The sequence below is a fragment of the Panulirus ornatus genome, chromosome 63 (genome assembly GCF_036320965.1).
Source record: "Panulirus ornatus isolate Po-2019 chromosome 63, ASM3632096v1, whole genome shotgun sequence".
Classification (NCBI taxonomy): domain Eukaryota; kingdom Metazoa; phylum Arthropoda; class Malacostraca; order Decapoda; family Palinuridae; genus Panulirus; species Panulirus ornatus.
Window position 1 is genome coordinate 7,491,897 of NC_092286.1, and position 23,134 is coordinate 7,515,030.

Consider the following 23,134-nt stretch of genomic DNA (forward strand, 5'->3'; position numbering starts at 1 on the left):
GTGGTTAAGCAAAGAATCATTCCCTCACTATAAACACACATACACACATACATACACACATATACACACACACACACAAACATTCTCTCTCTCTCTCTCTCTCTCTCTCTCTCTCTCTCTCTCTCTCTCTCTCTCTCTCTCTCTCTCTCTCACCTGCATGATCCTTAGGATGAGTGTCATCTCGTTGAAGTTGTACTCCATTGAAAACTGGATCTGGCCCACATTCTCGGTGGGTTCTGAGGTGTCGATGTACATGTCCACCAGGCTCAGCGACCGGTTCTGGAAGAACGCCATCTGTCGGGGACGAAAGATAGAGTCAACCTCTGTTCTACACAGGACCAGCTGGAGGCGGGTGGAGTACACACACACACACACACCACCTGTTCCACCAGCTGGGATGAGTGAGTGAGTGTATCAATAGAGGAAGTCAAGGAGGATATAACAGAATGGAAGAACCCCTGGCGAGTATATATAATTCAAAGGCCTGCGAGAGGAGAAGTAGACTGATTTACCCACAGAAAATGGGAGGCAGTGCCGGCGAGTCCATTGTTACCAACCCGCCTGGGGTTCAGGGGCTCCTGGACCTCGTCTCGTATGCTGGAGTACAAGACCCCTCACAGCCACCACCTTACTTCCATATGTACCATCTGTGGCTAAACCATCTACATCTCCCCAGAGACGCCTCCATGACAGAACTCAGGTCAAAGTTCAGTTAATGACTTATTCTTGATTTTTTTTAATTTTCTTTTTTTTTTTTACCTTCTCTCAAATGAAAAGTCCCAACGATTATTTTGTAATGTGGTGAAAGAAAAAAAAAAAACCCACCCACTTTTCTCTCTTTTTGTTCGACAAAGTTTATGGTTCAATGTTTGATTCTACCAGCCAGTGAGTGAAACGCTATTGTGAGAGGAGGAGGAGGAGAGCTTGAAGCCATCCTGTTCTCACTGGATCAGTCATGATTATCACTAATGTAGGGCAGGAGTGAAAGGGGAAAAAAAAAAAAAACCCGACCCAGGTCGGGGGGTTTAATTGGACTCTGAAGCAGTGTGGGGGGGGGGAGTGGGCGAACCCATCACGACTGACGTGCAATTATATCGGTCTCTGTGGAGGACGAGGAGGTGGAGGAGGAGGAGGAGGAGGAGGTCATCTGCTTCTACTCAAACTATCTCTCTCCCTTCGCTGTTATCTCTCTCTCCCATGACTATCTCTCTCTACCATGGCTATTATCTCTCCCATGACTATCTTTCTCTACCTTGGCTATCATCTCTCTCTCTTCCATGACTGTCTCTCTCTACCTTGGCTATCATCTCTCTCTCTCCCATGACCGTCTCTCTCTACCCTGGCTATCTATCTCCCCACTGACCGTTGCTCTCCCCTGGCTGACTATCTGCCCCTTGACCGTCTCTCTCCCCGACTTCGACTCTCTGCCCGTCTGTTTCTAAGATTATCTTTCTCGTTGTCTCCCCCTTACTGTCTGTCTATCCCTAGTAGTCTCTCTCTCTCTCTCTCTCTCTCTCTCTCTCTCTCTCTCTCTCTCTCTCTCTGTCCATCCACACTTGACTCTCTCTCGCCCACCTGTTACTCACTGGGTCTCTCTGTCTACTCGTCCATCATCCACAACCCATTTCACACCAGCCACTCCACTTTACTCCATCCATCCTCTCCTCCCTTCTCAATCATTAGTCCTTCCCTCACCCACCCTTTCCTCCTCCATCCTTGCTCTTCTTCCTCCCTCCCTCCCTCCCTAAGTACACTAATGGTCTTTATGACCTTATTATTAAGTCCTCGTGGTGACTTCCCCCCAAGCCTGACCGCCTACGTAAAATGGCACCCCCCCTAAACCTTGTGGGCATCACAATGCTTGCTCCCCCAGTGTCCCACACACACTGGTCTGTAAAGACAAGTGACCTTAACTTATCAAATCGTGCAGTTGTGCATCGTAACGAACCTAGAATACTGGTGAGGTCATACAAAAGGGGGGGTATGATATGCTAATCAAAAACACCCCCTCCTTGGTGCAGCGTACTCTAAAGTAAGTCTTTCTTTTTTATACATTCTGGAATTGGCAGTGTATTCACTACCCTAGTGCTACTGGTTTCGCAGTGATATGTGGCTATATATATATATATACACACTAGTACTTTGTGGAGTGGTGCTACTCAAGCCTAAATTCACTGTCTCACTGTCCTGTAAGCAGTGAGTGATCATGCGTTCATCCCGGGGTTAAAGAAGACGACGGAATGGATTTTTTGATGTGGGGAACAACGCAAGGGTCTAGTCTACGTTAGTGATAATAATATATATATATATATATATATATATATATATATATATATATATATATATATATATATATATATACACACACACAAACTAATGCGTGTTTATATAAACTTTTGTGTACTGTGAAGGTAAGTTAATCTCCCCCGTGGCTGAGTACATGGTCAAGATTCCTGGTTGGCCAGACCTATGACGATAGTTCAAAGAGACCTACGCTGTCATTTACAACGTAGCGTATAACGACACTGAGGTCGTTCGAAACGCAATGCTCGGGCACTCGTTGCCTACAGATGCGTTAACCCTCCGAGGACAACAACGGTACGAACCCTCAAACACGACCCATGAGGACGGTACAGTACGACGTATTTAAGGGTCGTACCGTCGTGCTGGACTGCGGGTCAATCCCAACCCCAACCCTCCTCCCCCACTTCCTTGACGAGGGTACGGCAACAATACACTTCTTAAAACATGTAAAAAAAAAAAATGTGAATGGAAGTAAAAAAAAAAAAGGGGGGAAACAATTTATCATTACAATGACAAAAAAAATTGATGAATCAGCTTGAAAACTTACTGTGAAATTAAGACATTTGCCTTACATGATATATTTTCCATTTTCTTTGAAAAAAAAAAAGTACAAAGGAAGCATGTAAAAGAGGATCAGAGGGGGAAACTGTGTTTACAGTGAACATGTACAGTTTTACAAAGATTTTGAAATATAAGTAGAGCATTTACGGCTAGATTTATACATATATCATAAAAAGGAATGGAAAAGTACCCATCAACACAACGTAATACTTGAAAAGGATTCCAGAACATGACTTAATACAGGCACAATTGTTTGGAGTCAAACATGGAGGAGCAAAGTACGGGGCAACCACACATGTAGGGCATATATATGGAGGCTAAACCACACATGTAGGGCATATATATGGAGGCTAAACCACATATGTAGGGCATACATATGGAGGCTACACCACATAAGTAGGGCATATATATGGAGGCAACACCACACATGTAGGGCATACATATGGAGGCCACACACCACACATGTAGGGCATACATATGAAGGCATCATACATGGGGCTCACATCATATACACGTCAACTCCACACATGGAGGGGTCAGATATGAAGACTCCACACATGGAGACGACACCACACATGGATGGGCTACATGTGGAGCATCCACACATTCAGGTTTCACATATGATGGCTCCACACATGCAGAAAACATCACGTATGGAGACTCCACATATAGACTACAGTCTCCACAAGGAATGCCTCCACATACGGGAGCCCCATACATAGAACTCCATCAATGGTGGGGATTAAAGAGACAACGAGTCACGTGATCACATACAACCAATCATATCCTACAACCTTCATGCCGTCAACAACCCCAAAGAACTACATCAATATAAACAAACAACTTTGTTTCATGAGTACCATGCAATTGCAGGAGAGTGCGAGAGGTTATGAGGGTTGTGGGTGGTGGTGCAAGGGTTATGGAGAGTGGTGCAAGGGTTGTAAAGGGTGGTGCAGGTTTGTGGTTGTGGTAGTGCATGTGGTTGTGAAGGGTGGTGCAAGGGTTGTGGTGGTGGTAGTGCAGGGGTTGTGGGGCTGGTGCAGAGGTTATGGTGGTGGTGGTGCTGCTGATGGGGTTGTGGTAGTGCTGGTGCTGGGGTTGTGGGGCTGGTGCTGGGGTTTGTGGCAGTGGTGAAGCTGGGGTTGCGATCGTAGTACTTAGGTTGTGGCGGTGATGCAAGGCTTGTGGTGACGGTCCAGACGTTACGGTGGAGTAGAGGTTGTGGTGAAGGAGGTCCCTGGGTTGTGGTGGGGATGGGGCCACACTGGGGCTGTGGGATGGCCCAAAATACAGAGGTGGTGACGAGGTGGTGAATGGCAGTTGTGAAGCATGACAGAAATTGTGAGTAAAAAAAAGATCGTAAGATTGCAGATTGTGGTGACGGCGTTGGTGGCGGTGGTGGTGAATGTTTGTGGTGGAGAGAATCATGCTGCTGGGGGAGAGAGAGAGAGAGAGAGAGAGAGAGAGAGAGAGAGAGAGAGAGAGAGAGAGAGAGAGAGAGAGAGAGGAACACCCCCCCACAGAACGCTAGAATCGTAAGAGCCGGATGAATGAAGTAGGAAGAAGGAGAAGGACAAAACATTACCAAAGGTCTTCAACAGATTAATTATAAAGTGTCACCGAGAAACGTAATGAGGAAAAGTAACAACAAATGACATATAACTGAACAAGATCTAGAGAACATGATTGTGTAGAACAGGTTCGACGATACAGCCTGAGGACGAAGGAAAGAGAGATTTTTAAATGAGACATGGGATGAAAGATTGTGGATTAACACGCGAAATAAAAAATTCTACTTTCCTTACGTATCGAGGAAGGTGATCAGAGGAGAAGAGTGGGCAAGGAGCGGATGACATACAACATATCACAGAGAAAAGGGGTTTGGGAAGAGGGACACCGCCATAGAGGCAACAGATGAACACAGGGACAACAAACGGGACTCACAGACACACAGACAGACAGACTTAGATAGCAGCCAGCTGAGGCAATGCAGGCCACACATACACACACACACACACACACCGACACACATACTGACAGCTCTGAGCGGTGCCATAGACAAGAGCTGACCCGAAAGAGAGTTTCATAGTGAGGAAAGGACATAGGAACATATGAAAGCCTCGTAGTTTCTAGCAAGTTCCCCTACAGGAATCTAAGGTAGTGTAGAAAACGAGTTGAACTGAAAATATAATCAAGGAAGACGGCTGTATATATATATATATATATATATATATATATATATATATATATATATATATTCCCTCAGAGGCCCAGTCCTCTGTTCTTAACGCTACCTTGCTAATGCGGGAAATGGCGAATAGTTTGAAAGAAAGATATACATATATATATATATATATATATATATATATATATATATATATATATATATATATATATATATTAGGAGGATCGATAGCACCTAAATTCATTTCAGAAGTGTCTTCTTTCAACCTCTATGTAGCTGAGTGCGTTTTCACCTATACGTACTGGAGTGCGTTCTCATACCCGGAAATCAGCAACAAATCATAGTCTGGCTCACGGCCGAGCCTTACGCACTTTAAATTACGCGTTTGATAATAACTAACCTCTGTAACGCACCCAACCTCTTCAGCGTATTTCAAGATTATCAAGGATGGTGGAGTGACGCTTCCTTCCATGTTAACCGCGTACAATCCTCACCTATAATGACATGCAGAGTGGCGACGAGGTGATACAATTAAAGCCACTTAATTTCCCTAATTTCTTCATTCCAAAGTTCATCGAGGGGGAGGAAGGGCAAGCCTCGTCCTCGTCGTAGTGAGGGGATCCGTTCGTCCCTTACGACTGACGTGTCTGCCTCTGCTCTCGTCAGCATCTTGATGAAGGAGATCAATTCCCTGGCGTACGGTGCGTGTGTGCGCGCGCGCGCCTGTGTGTGAGCGTGTGTGTGTGTTTGTGTGTGTGTGAACGTGTGTGTGTTAACTTTGTATATACGCAGCTTATCTTTACTGCTACGTGTGTAAATAATGATATAACTTTATTGGATATAGGCAGATATGTGGCTGTGAGTGTGTATGTGTGTATGTGTGTGTGTGTGTGTGTGTGTGTGTGTGTGTGTGTGTGTGTGTGTGTAGGAGACGAGGCGTAGGCGAGACGTGAGGAGACGTGAAGGGGAGCTGGATACTGGGATTTCTCTAGGTCCATGCAAGACCGCGAGGTGAGCCGGACCATCAAAGGCTTGTCTAGATTAATCCACGTGTGGGAATGGTCTTCACCCTAAGCCACTCCTTTAATGATATAGAAAGAGCCTTTACAGTTAATCACCGTGGCTACCCCCCCCCCCCCCCTCACCGCTGCAAGACGCCCCACCATAACACATAGAAGGCAGAGGGAGCGATCTACGTTGCACGCTTGTGATCTGATGCGACGACAATTTCGTGAACTCATTCTTCCTGTGATATCAGCGAGTGAGAAATGGCATTTATCACATCCTATGCAGCTATCCTGCCGCCCCCACTCTGCACGCGAACTATTATGCGTTTTAGTTTTCGCATAATCACCGCAGCAAAGTTTCATTATATATAAACGTATTTGCTACGGCCAAATAGCCGAGAAATGTTAGTAATAGCGACCCAATGAATACGTGAACCCCAGACCTGCAATTAAAATCTTTCCTCTCCCATTCAGATATAAATGTGTTGTTATGATTCAATACAAATGTTTCTATTTGTGTTCTCTTCCGGCGAATTGTTTTGCTGTACTGTGTCGCCAATAACAGATATACCATCAAAATGGCTTTCGTATTTACACGAATATAGAATAATTTGGGATACACCATTTCTGGGGAAGCGTATAAAACGATGACTAGTAAAAGAAAAAGACGAGTGTCTTTAGTACTCACGATAATTCCTGTAAATCAAGAACAGATCTGGTATACAACTATGTGATTATAGTTTACTTTTCTATCAATTCACCTGAGACACGATTAATCTCCACAGGTTTTCACGATTTCCGATAACATCATAAAATTTTCACTTAGTTCCTATCGGCAACAGCACCTGCTGGGTCTACGTAGTATATGTGAACTATGTAAGAACAGTTTCTGGTGCGAGTTTTACCTTGGGTGGGGCAGCTGTTACCTGCCTCTGCAGCACGCGAAGAACCCCTTCGGTAGGCAAGAGTTCCTAACCCACGTCACACCACCGTCAGATAGGTTCTCCCGAGACCCCACGCCTTGAATCGTGAGGACACGAAACGAGAGAAAAAATCGGGCGAAATTCGCCAAGTTATGGAATAGCAATATGGAAGAACATGGACAGCCAGTTAAGAAAAAGAGTAGAAACTCGGGAAACACACAGAGGACACAATCAAATAGGAGCGGGGAGAGGACACGGGAAATCGAAAAAAGACAAGAGCGAGTCAACAAAGTTTGCTAGGCTTGGAGCTCCACGATCCCAGACGAGAGCTTAAGCCTACTGTCGAACAATTACGGCAGTACTGCAGGAGAGTAAAAACCTAGCCTGGAGTACATGAAATAAAAAGAGTTATCGGGTAAAAGGATGATGGAAAAGATGAGGCAAGGAGTGAGGGGAAGCCTGTCTCAATGATGGTGTATGGGGATGGAGAAGAGACGGCGTGACCGGTAAACAAGCGAGGAGGGGAGTTGCGTTAGGGTGTGGGGGCTCGTGAGGCTGTGGGGGATGATGATTACGCTGGTAGGTCTGGAATTAGGCTGGGAGGATAAATGTACTGGTGGCCGAGTAGCAGGTTAGTGATATGGGAGGGTGGGCAGGCTAGCTGGATGGCTAGTACGTAAAGCAGGCTCTACGTGATGGCAGGCTGGGAGAAGGAAGGGTCGGGTCTACACAGTGACAAGCTGGTTAGTGTGGTCAGTGGGTAGGATGGTTAGGCAGAGAGGGTCGTTGGTTGGCAGGCTGGGTTAGGTTGGATGGTTGGCAGGCTGGGTGGTTAGTTGGTAGACAGGCAGAAAGGGTGGCAGGCATTCAAGCAGGCAGGGTGGTGAAGGACAGCGGTGGAGAACCATGATAGATTACGTCTACGTGGCGGTAATCATTTGGATATGGTTATTTCTTTAATGTTTCATCCTGAGGGGTTTAGTCATATATATATATATATATATATATATATATATATATATATATATATATATATATATATATATATATGAATAAAAGTTTAAATAACTTTAAACTCACATCAAACTACCAACACACAAATAATTCAAAATCTTATGGCAAAAAAGTTTTATATATATATTTACAGGGGAAAAATAGTAATCGAAGTGTGGTGTTTGTCCTGACATGAACTTCCACAAGAACCATATTCCATGTCCAACTCACCTGGTCAAGGCTAGAGGAGCTTCCAAAAATCAATCTGCGCTTAAATGTCTATGATGAAGAGTCATAAAACTGACAAGGCTATTACTCCGAATTATATGTCTGATAACCCAACCGTTAAGCAAGACGGTACGACCCTTGAGTACGAAGATACTACTTACTTCTGGATATAATGATGACCTATGACCTGACCCTCAAAGGTCATGTCATAGATTACACCATCATACCCACAAAGGTAGTAACGTCGTGGGTTAGGCTCTAGGATCGTACCGCCAAGTTCGGCCAAGTTGATGACACCTCAAAATCCTTTCAGGTGAGCTGGGCTGAAAGCTACGGTCCCCTGAAGTCCCATATGATCAGATGTGGACTCACACTCGGGAAGACAGCTTCAGCAAGAGGAGCCAGCCGAGAATCACAGTGACATTAGCAAAACGACTCCCTTGTGGAATCAGTTTCCAAGAGAATTATACTCTCCAAGAATATGATCCTCTTTGAAACTCGACTTTGGGGGGAAATGTAATGTCAAAAAAATCACGTAAGCTTAGACATCCGCTGTAGATATCCAACAAATAAGCTTCAGGAAGCGGTTAAGCAGTTGGCAATGGCTTTGTTCCTGGTCCTGCGATTACTTTCCTGTCGACATCATCATCTCTCATTCTCGACAGGACTTAAAAGTGTTAGAAATATTATATCACAAGGTACACACCCTAATGAAACAATGACTGGGGTTTAAGATTTAAAAGCACTAATAATCATCGTCATTTGTGTCAGTAGATCGTGACACGGCTGGCCGAGGGGGTTATAAAAAATTTGCTTCATAAGGCGACTACAGACTACAATGCTGGCGGGCGTGGAGACCACTTGCCGGGGGAGGAACTCGTGTCTTTACTTCCGATATCTGGGAATGTTTACATATGGGTGCGTTCGAAAATGCTTAGTAAGTAATTGAACTTTCGAAAATGTAGCTCTCTATACTCAAAAATGCATTTATATATTTCATTCTAATCTATGAATTTTGTGGTTTAAATCAAGTGCTCTAATTACCGCTACATTTTCGAAAATGAATATCTGTACTAGATATTTATTTTTGCATTTTAGAACGTGATGGGTGTAGGTGTCAAGTGCTGCCACAAAAAAAAAAATATAAGGTGCGGGCCTTGGTCCTACTAGCAGTACGTATGCATGGCTACAATATTCACTACATTGCTTTGGAAAAATGTCTAAACTACAACTAATTTATTACTGGAGTCATAAATACGCATGTTGCCAACTTAAGATTCCGAAATAATCAAGTAAGACTTGGCTACTACTAGCAGTAGCGGCTGCCAAATGCACGATGCATACGTAGCTACGAAAAACCAAAGGTGTTTTAAAGTCTAGGGAAAGTGTCAAAAGTAAAAACTGTCTGGAAATAACAAACAATGTAAAAAACTTTGGAAAGAAAATAATCCGAGCTGTACACAAGATAGGTGGCAAGAGGCATTGCCCCCTCAGCGAAGGACTTACTGTTGGCGAGAGAGACACGGCGGAGGTAGAGTCATGGACGAAAAGAGACCGTTGATTAGGCATTATAACCTGACATACACATACATCCTACGCCTGGCATTACTTCCCTGGCTAGGAAGGGCTTATCACCTGGCCAGGTGCAAAATCATGGGCCAGTTTACAAAAGAACAGTAAGAGAAAAAAAGAAAAACAAATATATATAGGCCTTACTAGGAAGAAAAAATATGTCTGCGATTCTTATTAAAGAGAAAATTTACCCAAAAAGAATTATAATAATTAAAATTCCTAATAGCATGGTAACTAAAAGGCAGTAAAGTAAATGACACATGATCATCTTAATGTTAGCCAAATATAAAACAACAAAAATGAAAATTAAACCAAATAGGATAACACAAGTCAGCAAGCTGACTAAATGACAATTACGATCCTAAAAAACACTAAGGCTTGGCATGACTAAATCTAATCATTACAACTAATTGCTCTTCCATGGTTAGTAAAAGCACTAGATGACCTGTGGAAACACACACATGGAACTAAGGCAAAAACTCATCACAGTTTCTCTAAATATGAACCTAAATATTAGCTTTCTTCCAGGGTAATTGTGTGCCTGGTTACCTCTTGGTAACTGTGTCCAGGTGTGTGTGTGTGTGTGTGTGTAATAAGCAATCAACCCTTAATCCACTGTCTGGCTAACCATGTTCTTCACAAAGTCACTCCCACACACACACACACGAGACAACAGACGCATCACTTAAACAGTCGCACTGGAACACACACACACACACACACACACACACACACACACACACACACACAAACAAACAAATAAACAAACAGGGGTAACAAAAAGAAAGATAAAGCGTCATCAAAACATAGAAACAGAACAAGGAACCAGCGTAACAAACAAATGACAAACACACCAAAACAACATTAGACACACCAAACATCAACAAACGCACTAGGCAACGACAAATAAACTAGAGAACAAACACACTGGACACACCAAATACAACAAACACGTCAGACAGTCAACAAAAACATTGGACAACAAGAAAAACACTAAACAAGAACAACAACAAACACACTTAACAAGAACAAACGTATAAGAACACACACACACACACACACACACACAAATAACAACTAATACACTGAATAACACGTATGAAACACACAGGACAACAAACACACACTGAACAACAACAAACACACCGGAAAATAACAAAGACACAGAAGACCAACAAGTATTCCAAGACACAAACGAACACACTACACAAAAGCAAATACACTAAATAGCAAACAAACAAACAAACACACTGGTCGACACTTAACGACACATACACCTAAAAACATCCATGTCAACAAAGAAAAAAAATGACAGCAACAAAGACAAGGGAAACGAAACAGCAACAAAAACAGGGGACGCGAAACAGCAACAAAAACAAGGGGAACGAAACAGCAACAAAAACAAGGGGAACGAAACAGCAACAAAAACAGGGGAAACGAAACAGCAACAAAAACAAGGGGAACGAAACAGCAACAAAAACAAGGGGAACGAAACAGCAACAAAAACAGGGGGAACGAAACAGCAACAAAAACAGGAGAAACGAAACACACTGGAGAAACATAAAGACACAGTCGAAACGCACAAACACACCCGACAAAGGAACACGACAGATACATATGATTACGACAAACACACACACACACACACACACACACACCACATCATCATCATACTGTCACACAACCTACACATCTGGAAAAAGAAATATATTTTTAAGCATTAGAAAAAAATGAGATTAGGTGGTCATTATCATCAGAAAAGTGGACAAGACAAAACACCTGAAAGTATACGTATATATACATACATATATAGAAAGATAACGACTTTGGGACATAATAAGTGAAACTAGGAGAAAAAAAAAGTGAAATAACTTTGGATTAGGCAAATCCTGCACCTAAAGAGATATATTGTCTGTCTGTATTTCTGCAGGCGTTCGTCTGTGACAACGGAGAAAAGAAAAAAAAACCCAATGGTATTCTTAAAAGGAGATCCAACACGTAAAGATAAGAAAGCCTACCCTGTGAAAGAAAAAGGTAGTGTTTGAGATAATTATCTGTAAAGATAAAAAAAAGATACAATTACAAGAGCCATACATCAAACAGGTGTAGATTAAGATACTGGTAAGGTCCTCCTAACAATGGGGGTTAGATAAGGTCTTATCTCTTATCAGCTGTGACCTCTCTGGTGAGACCATCTCTCATCTCGCACCTACGATAAGATTTCTCGTAGCCGAGATATGCTTTCTTGTGGCCATGATAAGAACTTCGTAGGCAAAAGATAAGGTTATTTATGTTTATCTTTTCGTTCGTGACCATCCATGTGGGCCATATTCATACAGGAAAACACATCCAGACACACACACGTACGCAGGCGTGTGTGTGTGTGTGTGTGTGTGTGTACACATGAGTAAAGACATGGCACATACATACAAGGTTACGAGGCGGGGAACATGAATGTAAAACTCTCTACCTGCAACATACAAATGGTTATCTCACACACACACACACACATACCTATGTAAGGCCAGCAACACACTACACTCCTCACATAACACAATATTGACAGGTCATTGGGAGGTTTTGCCTCTCTGTAAACACACTAATATTTCCTCTCTCTCGTTATGACCAGAGCAATTCTCGCTCCTTGGCATATGATCAATAAATCTTTGGGTCACATCGACATAAGATCTGAATCTAACAAGTCAGATTTTCAGGGATGACAGATCTTTGCTCAGTGTCGACATCCCCTTCCCAAAAGTCTTCAACACCATCGAAGAAGTCATACGTTTTTTTTTTTTTTTTACAAATGACGTAACAACTTCCAGAAACACCTCACCCTCCCTCCCCAACACCTCACCCTCCTTCGCCAATACCTCACCCTCCCTCCCCAACACCTTACCCTCCCTCCCCAACACCTCACCCTCCCTCCCCAACACCTCACCCTCCTTCGCCAATACCTCACCCTCCCTCCCCAACACCTCACCCTCCCTCCCCAATACCTCACCCTCCCTCCCCAACACCTTACCCTCCCTCCCCAACACCTTACCCTCACTCCCCAACACCTTACCCTCCCTCCCCAATACCTCACCCTCCCTCAGCCACCCGCAGTCCTCCCATCACGATAACCTGATCACGTGGGAGTCATCTCCCCAACACTGATCACCAGTCGACCATCTAGCCAACCATTTCCCACCTCTTCTCGTCTGTATCACCTAACCTCATTTGTTCCCCCGAGTGAAGATGAAGAGGAGGAGGAGGAGGAAGAAGGGGAGGAGGAAGAAAAGGAGGAGGAGTACGAGGAAGAGAAGAAGGAGGGTGATAGACCATTCCACAAAAAAGAGAGAGAGAGAGAAACAGAAGTGTGGGCGTTCTGCCTCACACATTTACTCCAACCTCAAAATGTTCACCCACAGTCTCTTTACATCCACGACGCCCCGTGTCACGAGGGGGAAAGAAGGGAGGGAGGGAGAGAGAAAAAAAATTATCCAGATGGGATAAGAACATATCCTCCAGGTAACGTGTCGGAGGCAATGAGATTGTCCATGACCTGAGGGGCGGATGAGGTCGTACGATTCCCTGGGTAGGTGAGGTGTCGTGTGTGTGTGTGTGTGTGTGTGTGTGTGTGTGTGTGTATACAACCGCTCCTCCCTCCTTCTCTCTCTCTGCTCCGTATTGCTCATCGATTAGTAACGACATTAAGACCGGTTCGCTCTAAGGGACACTGACACCTTCATTAACGTGGTAATTTAGTCCTTCGAGAGGCAGGATCACAGGCGAGGGTGTCCTGGATCAGCATCTATCCAGTGTCGCATCTCGGCCGAGTGTCAAGGTTCACGAGCTCAGCCATGGCTGCTGCTGCTGCTCCTGCTTGTGTGTGTTACCATGTTTCTCGAGTTTCCCCTCCCCCAGGACACACGGGGGTGGGTGGGGGTGATTATTATCTTCAACGTTAACCCCATGAGACAGCCTTGCCTTGGCTATATATATATATATATATATATATATATATATATATATATATATATATATATATATATATATTAACTTTTTTTTGTTGTCTTGTTTTGTTTTAAGCAACAAAGGTCTTAAGCTTCGCCTTCACTCGCTCTTTTTATCTTACATGGTCTCTCTCTCTCTCTCTCTCTCTCTCTCTCCCAAACACTTCCACCTCACCCCGCACTGCCATTAAGCTCTTCGTGTCCCAAAACCCGACCAGAGTTTCTCTCCCCGTGACTTTTTTTCACTTCACCATTTGACATACAGAGGTTGAGTTATGGGAGGCTGGGTGTTTTACACGTGAGTGGCAGTGTTGTATTGACCTATGTGCCTGCAGGGGGGGGGGGGGGGATGGGTGGGGTTAAGGATGATGACCTTACTATATATATATATAAAGCGAGTGTTGGGTCATGGTGCCAGTACAATAGCGGCGTGCGAATGAAACACACACTGCTGACGAGGCATTCGGTCACTAATGGGGACGACGGTACTACCACTAAAGCACGACGGTACGACCAATGAGTACGACGGTACGATCCTTCAACACGACGGTACGACCACTAAAGCACGACGGTACGATCCTTCAACACGACGGTACGACCACTAAAGCATGACAGTACGATCTTTCAGCACGACGGTACGACCACTGAAGTACGACGGTACGATCCTTCAGCACGACGGTACGATCCTTCAGCACGACGGTGCGACCTTTCAGCACGACGGTACGACCACTGAAGCACGACGGTGCGACCCTTCAGCACGACCGTATTAACCATGGGCATGACTGACGACCCTTGAGTAATAATGGCGTGGACTTCGACATAAAATCGTGAAGGGTCGAGTCTAAAGCCAGGCTATTCGCATCAAGCCCTCATGCTCCAGGGTCATGTTGTTCACAACGAGTGTCCAAACTGTCATAAAGACCATGTAGGCAGAGTAACTACCTTCTAGAAGTTAGCGGGGCATTCTAGGAGACGAGATCATTCGCTAGTTAGCAAGACCATCGATGTACAATAGCCTATGCTACGTAGAACCATATTTTGGTACAAGTGGCTAGCTTAGTATACTGATACAGTAGTCAATAGGATATAAACAGTAAACTAAAGCTAACTAATTGTAACTAGTTAAAAAAGTACGTATATTACTATTGTTTTTTATGTAACTAGTTGATAAAAGTACGTCTATTACTAGTGTTTATTCATTATTTCATTCACTCAGAGCAACAGCAAATGCAATGTGCAAAAGCCTAATGGTAAATGTCACAGTCAAAGATTAATCTACAGGATTACGACATATGAGTACATAGTAAACAAATGGCTTATGGAGCAGGAAAGCGTGAATGAGGTTAGACGATCTGAAGGAATGCTTCTGCCAGGAGAACGAATTTGTCAGCGATCAATAACTTCAACGTCCAACAACAACCTTTTGAAATTTCGTTTACCATTTCCGCATGAAATATAATGAATATATTACTGGTATATATATATATATATATATATATATATATATATATATATATATATATATATATATATATATATGTATATATATATATATATATATATATATATATATATATATATATATATATATATATATATATATATATAATTACTTATGCACGTTCGACCATATTGTGTACCTGACGTGCAGTGGCGGTGTCTGGCATCGTGTTGTTTACATGACTAGAGCGGTTGGCCACAAGTGTCACTCATGATTATATTCGCTATAATGAATCACTGTTACTCTCGACATATTTTGTAATCCTAGCTAGAATATTAGCTGCCTATGGCCCGTTAATAATCATCGAGGAAAGACGTGGAAAGTTCAAAGATTCTCGGGTTACTTCCATATGTACAGATATGAATTCAAAGTACAGCCTCCTATACGCATTTTGAGGAAGATGGATTTTGAAGTCCATAAATATTTAAAAAGCTAAAAGAAAAGAATATTCAGAAAGCTTGTTACAGTTTTCCTAAACTTTGCCACGGGCTTTGGCCGAATTATACTTCTCCTTAAAGAAGAACTGAAAGCAGTGAAAGAAAACTGAATGCATTGAACGAAGTGGATGCACTAGAGGTGGTGGAGACAGCGTGCCTTTAGAATGCTTTGAAAACATTTGAAAGCGCCGTGGGAGATGTTGGTAAAGGCGGTAAATCCCTTGCCTGATACAGCGACCTGTGCCTTCACTCTGATCAATATGTACCTGGGTAACTTAATCCCCAGCTACTGCTGCTGGGGGTGCAGGAAGCTGTGTTGGAGGGTGGTGGGTGGTGGTGGTGGTGGTGAAGGGGCTTGTTGGAGAGGGATGGTGGTGGAAAAAGGGGATGATGGAGAGGGATGGTGGTGGAAAAAGGGGGATGATGGAGAGGGATGGTGGTGGAAAAAGGGCTTGTTGGAGAGAGATAGTTGTCGGAAAAGGGCTTGTTGGAGAGAGATAGTGGTGGAGAGAGGGTTTGTTTGAAGGGGGTGGTGGACGTGGGCTTGTTTGAGAGGGTGGTGGAGAAAGGGCTTGTTGGAGGGAGTGGTGGAGGATAGCTTGTTGAAGGGGAGGTTAGTAGAGAGGGGCTCGTTTAAGGGATGGTGGAGAAAGGCTTGTTGGAGGGAGCGGTGAACGGGGGCTTGTTGGAAGGGTTGGTGGAGAAAGGGCTTGCTGGAAGTGGAGGTGGAGGACAGTTTGTTGGAGGGCATGGCGTAGGAAGGCGTGTTTGAGAGGCGGTAGTTTGGAGAGCGTTGGAGATGGTGGAGGAAGTGCCGACAGCGGTGGAGATGGTGGAGAGACTGATGCCTCTCATACTGACTGTGGGTAATGGTGGAGAGAAGCCACTGTGGAAGAACCAATGGAGGCTTTAGGGTAACGGTTGTGGTGGATCGAATGGTGGTGGGAGGAGGAGGCAAGGCTATAGGGAAAGGCAGATAGCACAGATAACATGACCTCCAGCAATTCAGTCATATATATATATATATATATATATATATATATATATACCAAAGTATACGAACTCAAGTACTTACAAAAACACGAAAGATTCTTTGGTACGACAAAGGAAAAACTACATCACCTAAACCTCAGTCAAAAGACGTATCCAAGCTCTCTCTCTCTCTCTCTCTCTCTCTCTCTCTCTCTCTCTCTCTCTCTCTCTCTCTCTCTCTCTCTCTCATTGTTCGACAACAGAAGAGAAAATCACAAACATCTATCACAAGCCGTCAAAGCAGCAGGCGTTTTAAAACCTCCATAAAGAAGATCAAACACACACGAACCCACGACAAGGGGTCATCCGGAGCCAAAAGAGAAAGAGACGAGGATCGTCATCCATCCGCGTTCGGAGCGCGAAGAGAGAGAGAGAGAGAGAGAGAGAGAGAGAGAGAGAGAGAGAGAGAGAGAGAGAGAGAGAGAGAGAGAGAGAGAGGCAATAACACTGATCTAACGAGGATATACTGCCCGCCAAATGCGCCACCATCACGCTCCGTGTAGACATTTCCCGCCATTTTTCCTCCTTACATGCAAATCGGAGCCAGTCTTCGGCGGATCCCCAAGAGAGAGAGAGAGACGCGAGCGCGAGACGAAGATATAAACCTGTTGACTACCGGAGTTATCTGGAGGGAGTGTGGAGGGAAGGGAAATGGGAAAAACAGAGCCAGGGTGTATGATGATGATGATGATGATGATGATGAAGCTAGAGAGAGAGAGAGAGAGAGAGAGAGAGAGAGAGAGAGAGAGAGAGAGAGAGAGAGGGAGAGAGAGAGTCAGGGGGCACTCGCGGGGGTTCCTCAAGATTAACCGAAGGGTTGGTTGTGGACATGACCGAGCGATATGCTCCCGTGGTCCTCCCGGGGGTAAATATTTGAGTAAGGACGGCTGGCGGTACGCCACCTTTACTGTTGCGGCGGGGAAAATGAGGCAAATGTTTGGTTAAGGGGAGGCAATGGGGAGGCGGTGGCTTTAGGATGGCTGGCACTCGGCAGGAGGAGGATGAAGAAGAGGAGGAGGAAGAGGAAGAGGAGGAGGAGAAGCAGTCTCATACCCCCTTCCCCCCCCCCAGAGGAGGAGGAGGAGGAGAAGCAGTCTGATACCCCCCTTTTCCTCCCCTCTCCAGACTAAGGGGTGCGGGGGGTGAACCGAATCAAAGTTTCAAGAGATCTGAAGGAGACTGTGACAGGTTCCAGCGAGGTCTGTGATTTGTCGAAGGTTACCACCTCCAGGTCTTTCCATTCGTCTGGAGAGAAATCTATTGGTGCTTGACACAGCTTCGGTGTCAGTGGAGGGAAGGCTTCGTTTCCATTCGTCTGGAGAGAAATCTATTGGTGCTTGACACAGCTTCGGTGTCAGTGGAGGGAAGGCTTCGTTTCCATTCGTCTGGAGAGAAATCTATTGGTGCTTGACACAGCTTCGGTGTCAGTGGAGGGAAGGCTTCGTTTCCATTCGTCTGGAGAGAAATCTATTGGTGCTTGACACAGCTTCGGTGTCAGTGGAGGGAAGGCTTCGTTTCCATTCGTCTGGAGAGAAATCTATTGAGCTTGACACAGCTTCGGTGTCAGTGGAGGGGAGGAGGAGGCTTCGTTACTTGTGGAGGGGAGGAAGCTTCGTTGAACACCGTGGAGCTTCGGTTTCAAAAGGCGGAGGCTTCGATGAAGAGGATGGAGCTTCGTACGGTATCCACTGGGCAAGCTTCATCGAGCTTTGTTACAGCCACTGGGCAAATGTTGTACTGATCTCTCAATCTTGGAAGGAACCTCATCAATGAGATACATATATAGAGAGAGTGTCTCCGAGACACACTGTTTCACAGGATTTATTGAAGCACTTTATCTCAAGTTATACAAGATAGGTACGAGTTATCATAGTCCTTCGTGCGTGTATATGCTTCACAGCCCATGAGTTCCGTCGACCTTTATGGTAATACAGAGGTACGATAAGCCACATTACATTTACCTTTGCTTGTAGGTACTTCTTGCAGGACTCAAGGGATTCACACGCTCTGTATACTAGTAATCTATGAGTCCTATAAAACAATGGTAACAAAAAACAAAGGCTTGTACTATGAGGCGTCTTGTACAAGTACATTATAATGAAAATAATTTTTCGTCCACCAGACTTAGAAGTGCTTGTTGGCAGGCATGTAGGAAGGATTCAAGAGGGTTTAAAAACCTTTGTAGGAAGCGTAAGTCTATTCTGTGCCAGGTCAGAAGACACTTACAGCACGACATCACAGACATTTTGCTCAGGAGGGTTCCTGAATGCAAGGCACTAGGCGTTCCTTTGAACAAATTCTTTGAAGTTATTTCAACAAAAATTTGTCCCCCCAACAGTTGGGCGGAGGAGTAAGGGAAATTGATTCACCTGAAAAGGTACAAAAGCTTTCGAGGAAATTTAAATTTTGGTTTGAAATATGTATATAATTTGCTTGCGGTTTGCTGTGGGTGTTTTTTTTTTCTTATATATAGATTTTGTCAATATTAAATTGTTGATTTAGTTGACAAAAAATTTGATCATTTTTTCTTAATTTCTTTTGAAGTCGTCGATGTCTCTGATGGCGATCACTTATCAACCCTTTTGGTCACGAGGGTACGACCCTTGGGCATGACGGCACGACCCTTGAGTACGTGGAGGGGGGTACGACCCTTGAGTGGACTTTGGCCTAACCATCAGGGTCAGGTCAGAGAAACAAGGTCATCATAACCACGAGACTTAACGTCATGTACACCATCGAACTCAAGTGTCGTATACTGTCGTACTTACTCAAGTGTCGTATACTACCTTACTCAAGGTTCGTCTACCGTCGTACCACCGTGCTTAAGGGTCGTATACAGTCGTACTTAACCGTCGTACCACCGTGCTCAAGGGTCGTATACCGTCGTAGCCAAATGTCTTGAATCAATTCTTCCAGTCAGCGTGGGAAACCAGATGGTAGAGAAGACAGGGTTCACGGCCCACTCTGCGATGCCTACCACAGAACAGACCATCCACCTGATACCTGATACTCCAATCTTTACCTTCCCTTCTTGAATACTGTATGAGTGTTTCCCCCTCGGCCATCAGATGACGCGCCGAGGGAGGGGAGGGAAGGGAAAGGAGAAAGGAAAAGGGGGGGAAAAGAAAGGGACTGCCTAACAAAAATAATATACACTACCCTCCCAGCATCAGGAGAGAGAGAGAGAGAGAGAGAGAGAGAGAGAGAGAGAGAGAGAGAGAGAGAGAGAGAGAGAGAGAGAGAGAGAGAGAGAGAGAGAGGACAGCAGGAGGAGGAGGAGGAGGAGGGTGCGTACTGATCACCGCACCCTGACCTTTAGGGTGTGTCGGTGGCGAAGTTGGCACGCACTCTGGCTTAGTTCGTTATTCTTTCCCTTTCCTTTTTTTTCTCCTCCTCCTCCTCCTCCCCCTCTCACAGGCCAGTGTAGCGTGTCTATTTTTTTCCCCCTCACTGACACGGTAGCGGTATCCAGTGTCCAAGGTGGGAGGGGACGATCGCTGCGGCTTTTCGCTGAGCGGGCGGGAAGAAATTTTCAGCCACGATTCTCAGATGTGCCTTTGTCCTTTTTTAACGTCAGAGTGCTTAAGGTCACGGACGCCAGACCTCTCATGCAGAGGAGGCATCTAATGGTTCATATGTGGAGCGAAAGATATGGAAAAGTAAGGAAAAGGAGCGAGAAGACAAGGAGGGAAAAGTCGGGGTTATTAAGGGAAGACGCGAGATGGTAAAGAGATGCTAAAGTTTAGCGTTGTAAGGAGAGAAACAGACATTAGAACAGCCCCCACCCAACCTTGCCTTGCGAACACCCACACGGTAATCGTGTCCAGCAGTGGTTTACCGAGTATTACGTGGTCTAGCTCAAGGCAAGAGAGGGGGGTATAAACAGGCACCCAGTACCTTGGGATCGGTAACCGGAGCAATAGCAATAGAAGAAGAAGAGAGAAATGACCAACGCGTTCGGCGACGTGGGACGAAGCGGGTCAAATTTCAAGGCCAGACTGCAAGAAATGGGAAGTCTTGACTGCTCTGGACCACACTCCGTCTAGCAAGTATGTAGGGCTACAGACTTTCTAGATAAGAAAGCAATACGCCACATAAAACCATAGAAATTAATCATGTAGATACAAAAGACGAACAAACAAGGATGAAATGATATAAAATTGAATAAAACTAACCTAAAACAACTTATATGATATGTGGTTTGTTTTGCTCCAATTGATCTCGGAAATCATTTACCTGTTTTCACTCCATAAAACAGTGAATAAAACTGATGACATATGTTGATGGAATTTTCCTCATTTATCTAACCAATACTTTATTGGAGACTATGTACGAAGTCATCTTGAGGCCTCCCAATGAAACTTATGGAACAGGGAACAAAGTAATAGCAGACAGATAGAGAGAAAATAGATAGACATGTATATATATATATATATATATATATATATATATATATATATATATATATATATATATATATATATATATATATATATAATAGGTAAACAGATACATTAGTAATTAAACATATACAAAGATAGACAACTATATCGATCGGCAGAGACAGACAGATGTATAGATAGATAGGTAAACGAATAGACAGGCAAACAGACTAGAATTTAACCAATTAATTCAAAGATGACATGGCCGGCTGCTACTATCAATCCGACCAGCATCAAAGACTTAGCCTCAAAGCAATGTCCTTACGGGTCAGGTCAAAGGTCAAGCCATGATAATACCCAAGGGTAGTACCATCGTGCGGAAAGGGTCGTGATATCGTGCTCAAAGGTCGTACCGACTTTAATTCCAGGGTTCGTACTTTTGTGCCTAAGGGTCGTGCCGTCCTGCTTCAGGGTCGTACCATTGCTTAAGGGTCGTACTGTCGTGCTCAGTGACCGTACACGTCACGTTCAACGATCGCACCCTCCTCGTTTTCAAAGGTCGTACGACCTCCATGGAATCAAGGACAAAGTGCCATTCTAATATAAATCATCGAAACAAAAAAAAAAAAAAAGGTTCCGAAGCTGCTTCAAGAGGAAAATCTTCGAAGCATCTGTTGCCGAGCCGGGTTTTCAAACCTCGAAGAGGAGAGGAGAGCCTCTCTCTCTCTCTCTCTCTCTCTCTCTCTCTCTCTCTCTCTCTCTCTCTCTCTCTCTCTCTCTCTCTCTTGGCAGCCTATTCGTCATTGGGACGAAAGGGACGAAGGATAGCTACTCTCTCGCCGGACAGGTAATTCGTCCAGCCCCCACTCACTGGAAAGGCCTTACAAAATCCAGGGAAATGTCACGCCGGATTCGAACCATCTCCTGAGCTCGGTTTGGGGGAAGGGGGGGGGGGGACCCCCGATTTCATTTTCAGTTATTTTCTTCATTCACGTACGAGGCGTCCAGCCTGACATCCACTGAATCCTTCACTTATATACTGCCATTCACTCCCTCATACAAAAAAACAAAAATTTATGTTCGTTTCTCTCTTTCTCTGTATGTACACACACACACACACACACACACTCTATATATCCGCAACAAAAAAAATGATTTCCATCTGTCATACATATTTATTTTCGCTTCTAAATACATAATACCAACTACCCTAAATGGACTCTGTTTTTCCCAACTGAAAAAGATTTCTGAAAAAAGAAAACGTAATACAGTGTTACCTAATGGGCGTTGCACAACATGGGATAGTCAGACAACACAAGACCTGATGGTCTATGGCGACCGTGTCTGCTGGAGGACAGTGCATGGGAAAGCCAGATAACGGGAAGACCTGATGGTCTGTGACGAGGTTATCTGCTAGAGGACAGTACATGGGAAAGCCAGATAACACAAGACCTGATGGTCTATGACGTGGTTATCTGCTAGAGGACAGAGCATGGGAAAGCCAGATAACAGAAGACCTGATGGTCTATGACGTGGTTATCTGCTGGAGGACAGTACATGGGAAACCCAGATAACAGAAGACCCGACGGTCTATGACGTGGTTATCTGCTGGAGGACAGCACATGGGAAAGCCAGATAACAGAAGACCTGATGGTCTGCGGAAGAGACTGGTAAAAGGGAAAGTTAGACTACAGAAGACCTGATGGTCTATGACGAGTATATCTGCTGGAGGACAATAGCAATATCCTACAGTCCTAGTCTACACAGCTCAAGCCATGACAGCTACGTAAAAAAAGCTTTAATATATCAAGCCAACAAGAAAAAAAATCTTTTTTTGTATACGAAAAGTTTATATATAGGAACAACGTTCAATCTTCTTTATGTAAACATCGAATGGAAAACTGCTATTTTTACAACTTAAGAAATAAATTCAATGGCCAATGTATCACACAACCCGACCTCTTGCGGGGTGTGGGGGAAGCTTGATTCACTATTGACTGCAGTGTGTGTG

General features: G+C 44.3%; 1 protein-coding gene across 8 annotated transcripts in view; it reads right to left on the minus strand.

The window, feature by feature from the left end:
- Positions 1–23,134, minus strand: part of Syt7 (Synaptotagmin 7) — a 586,302-nt gene that overhangs the window by 42,869 nt on the left and 520,299 nt on the right. For 7 of the 8 annotated variants that reach the window (XM_071656733.1, XM_071656732.1, XM_071656731.1 and 4 more), the window contains one exon: positions 154–294. In XM_071656733.1, coding sequence (XP_071512834.1) covers positions 154–294 — 141 coding nt within the window. The remainder of the gene's footprint in view (positions 1–153; positions 295–23,134) is intronic. The other variant, XM_071656729.1, reaches the window with a different exon arrangement.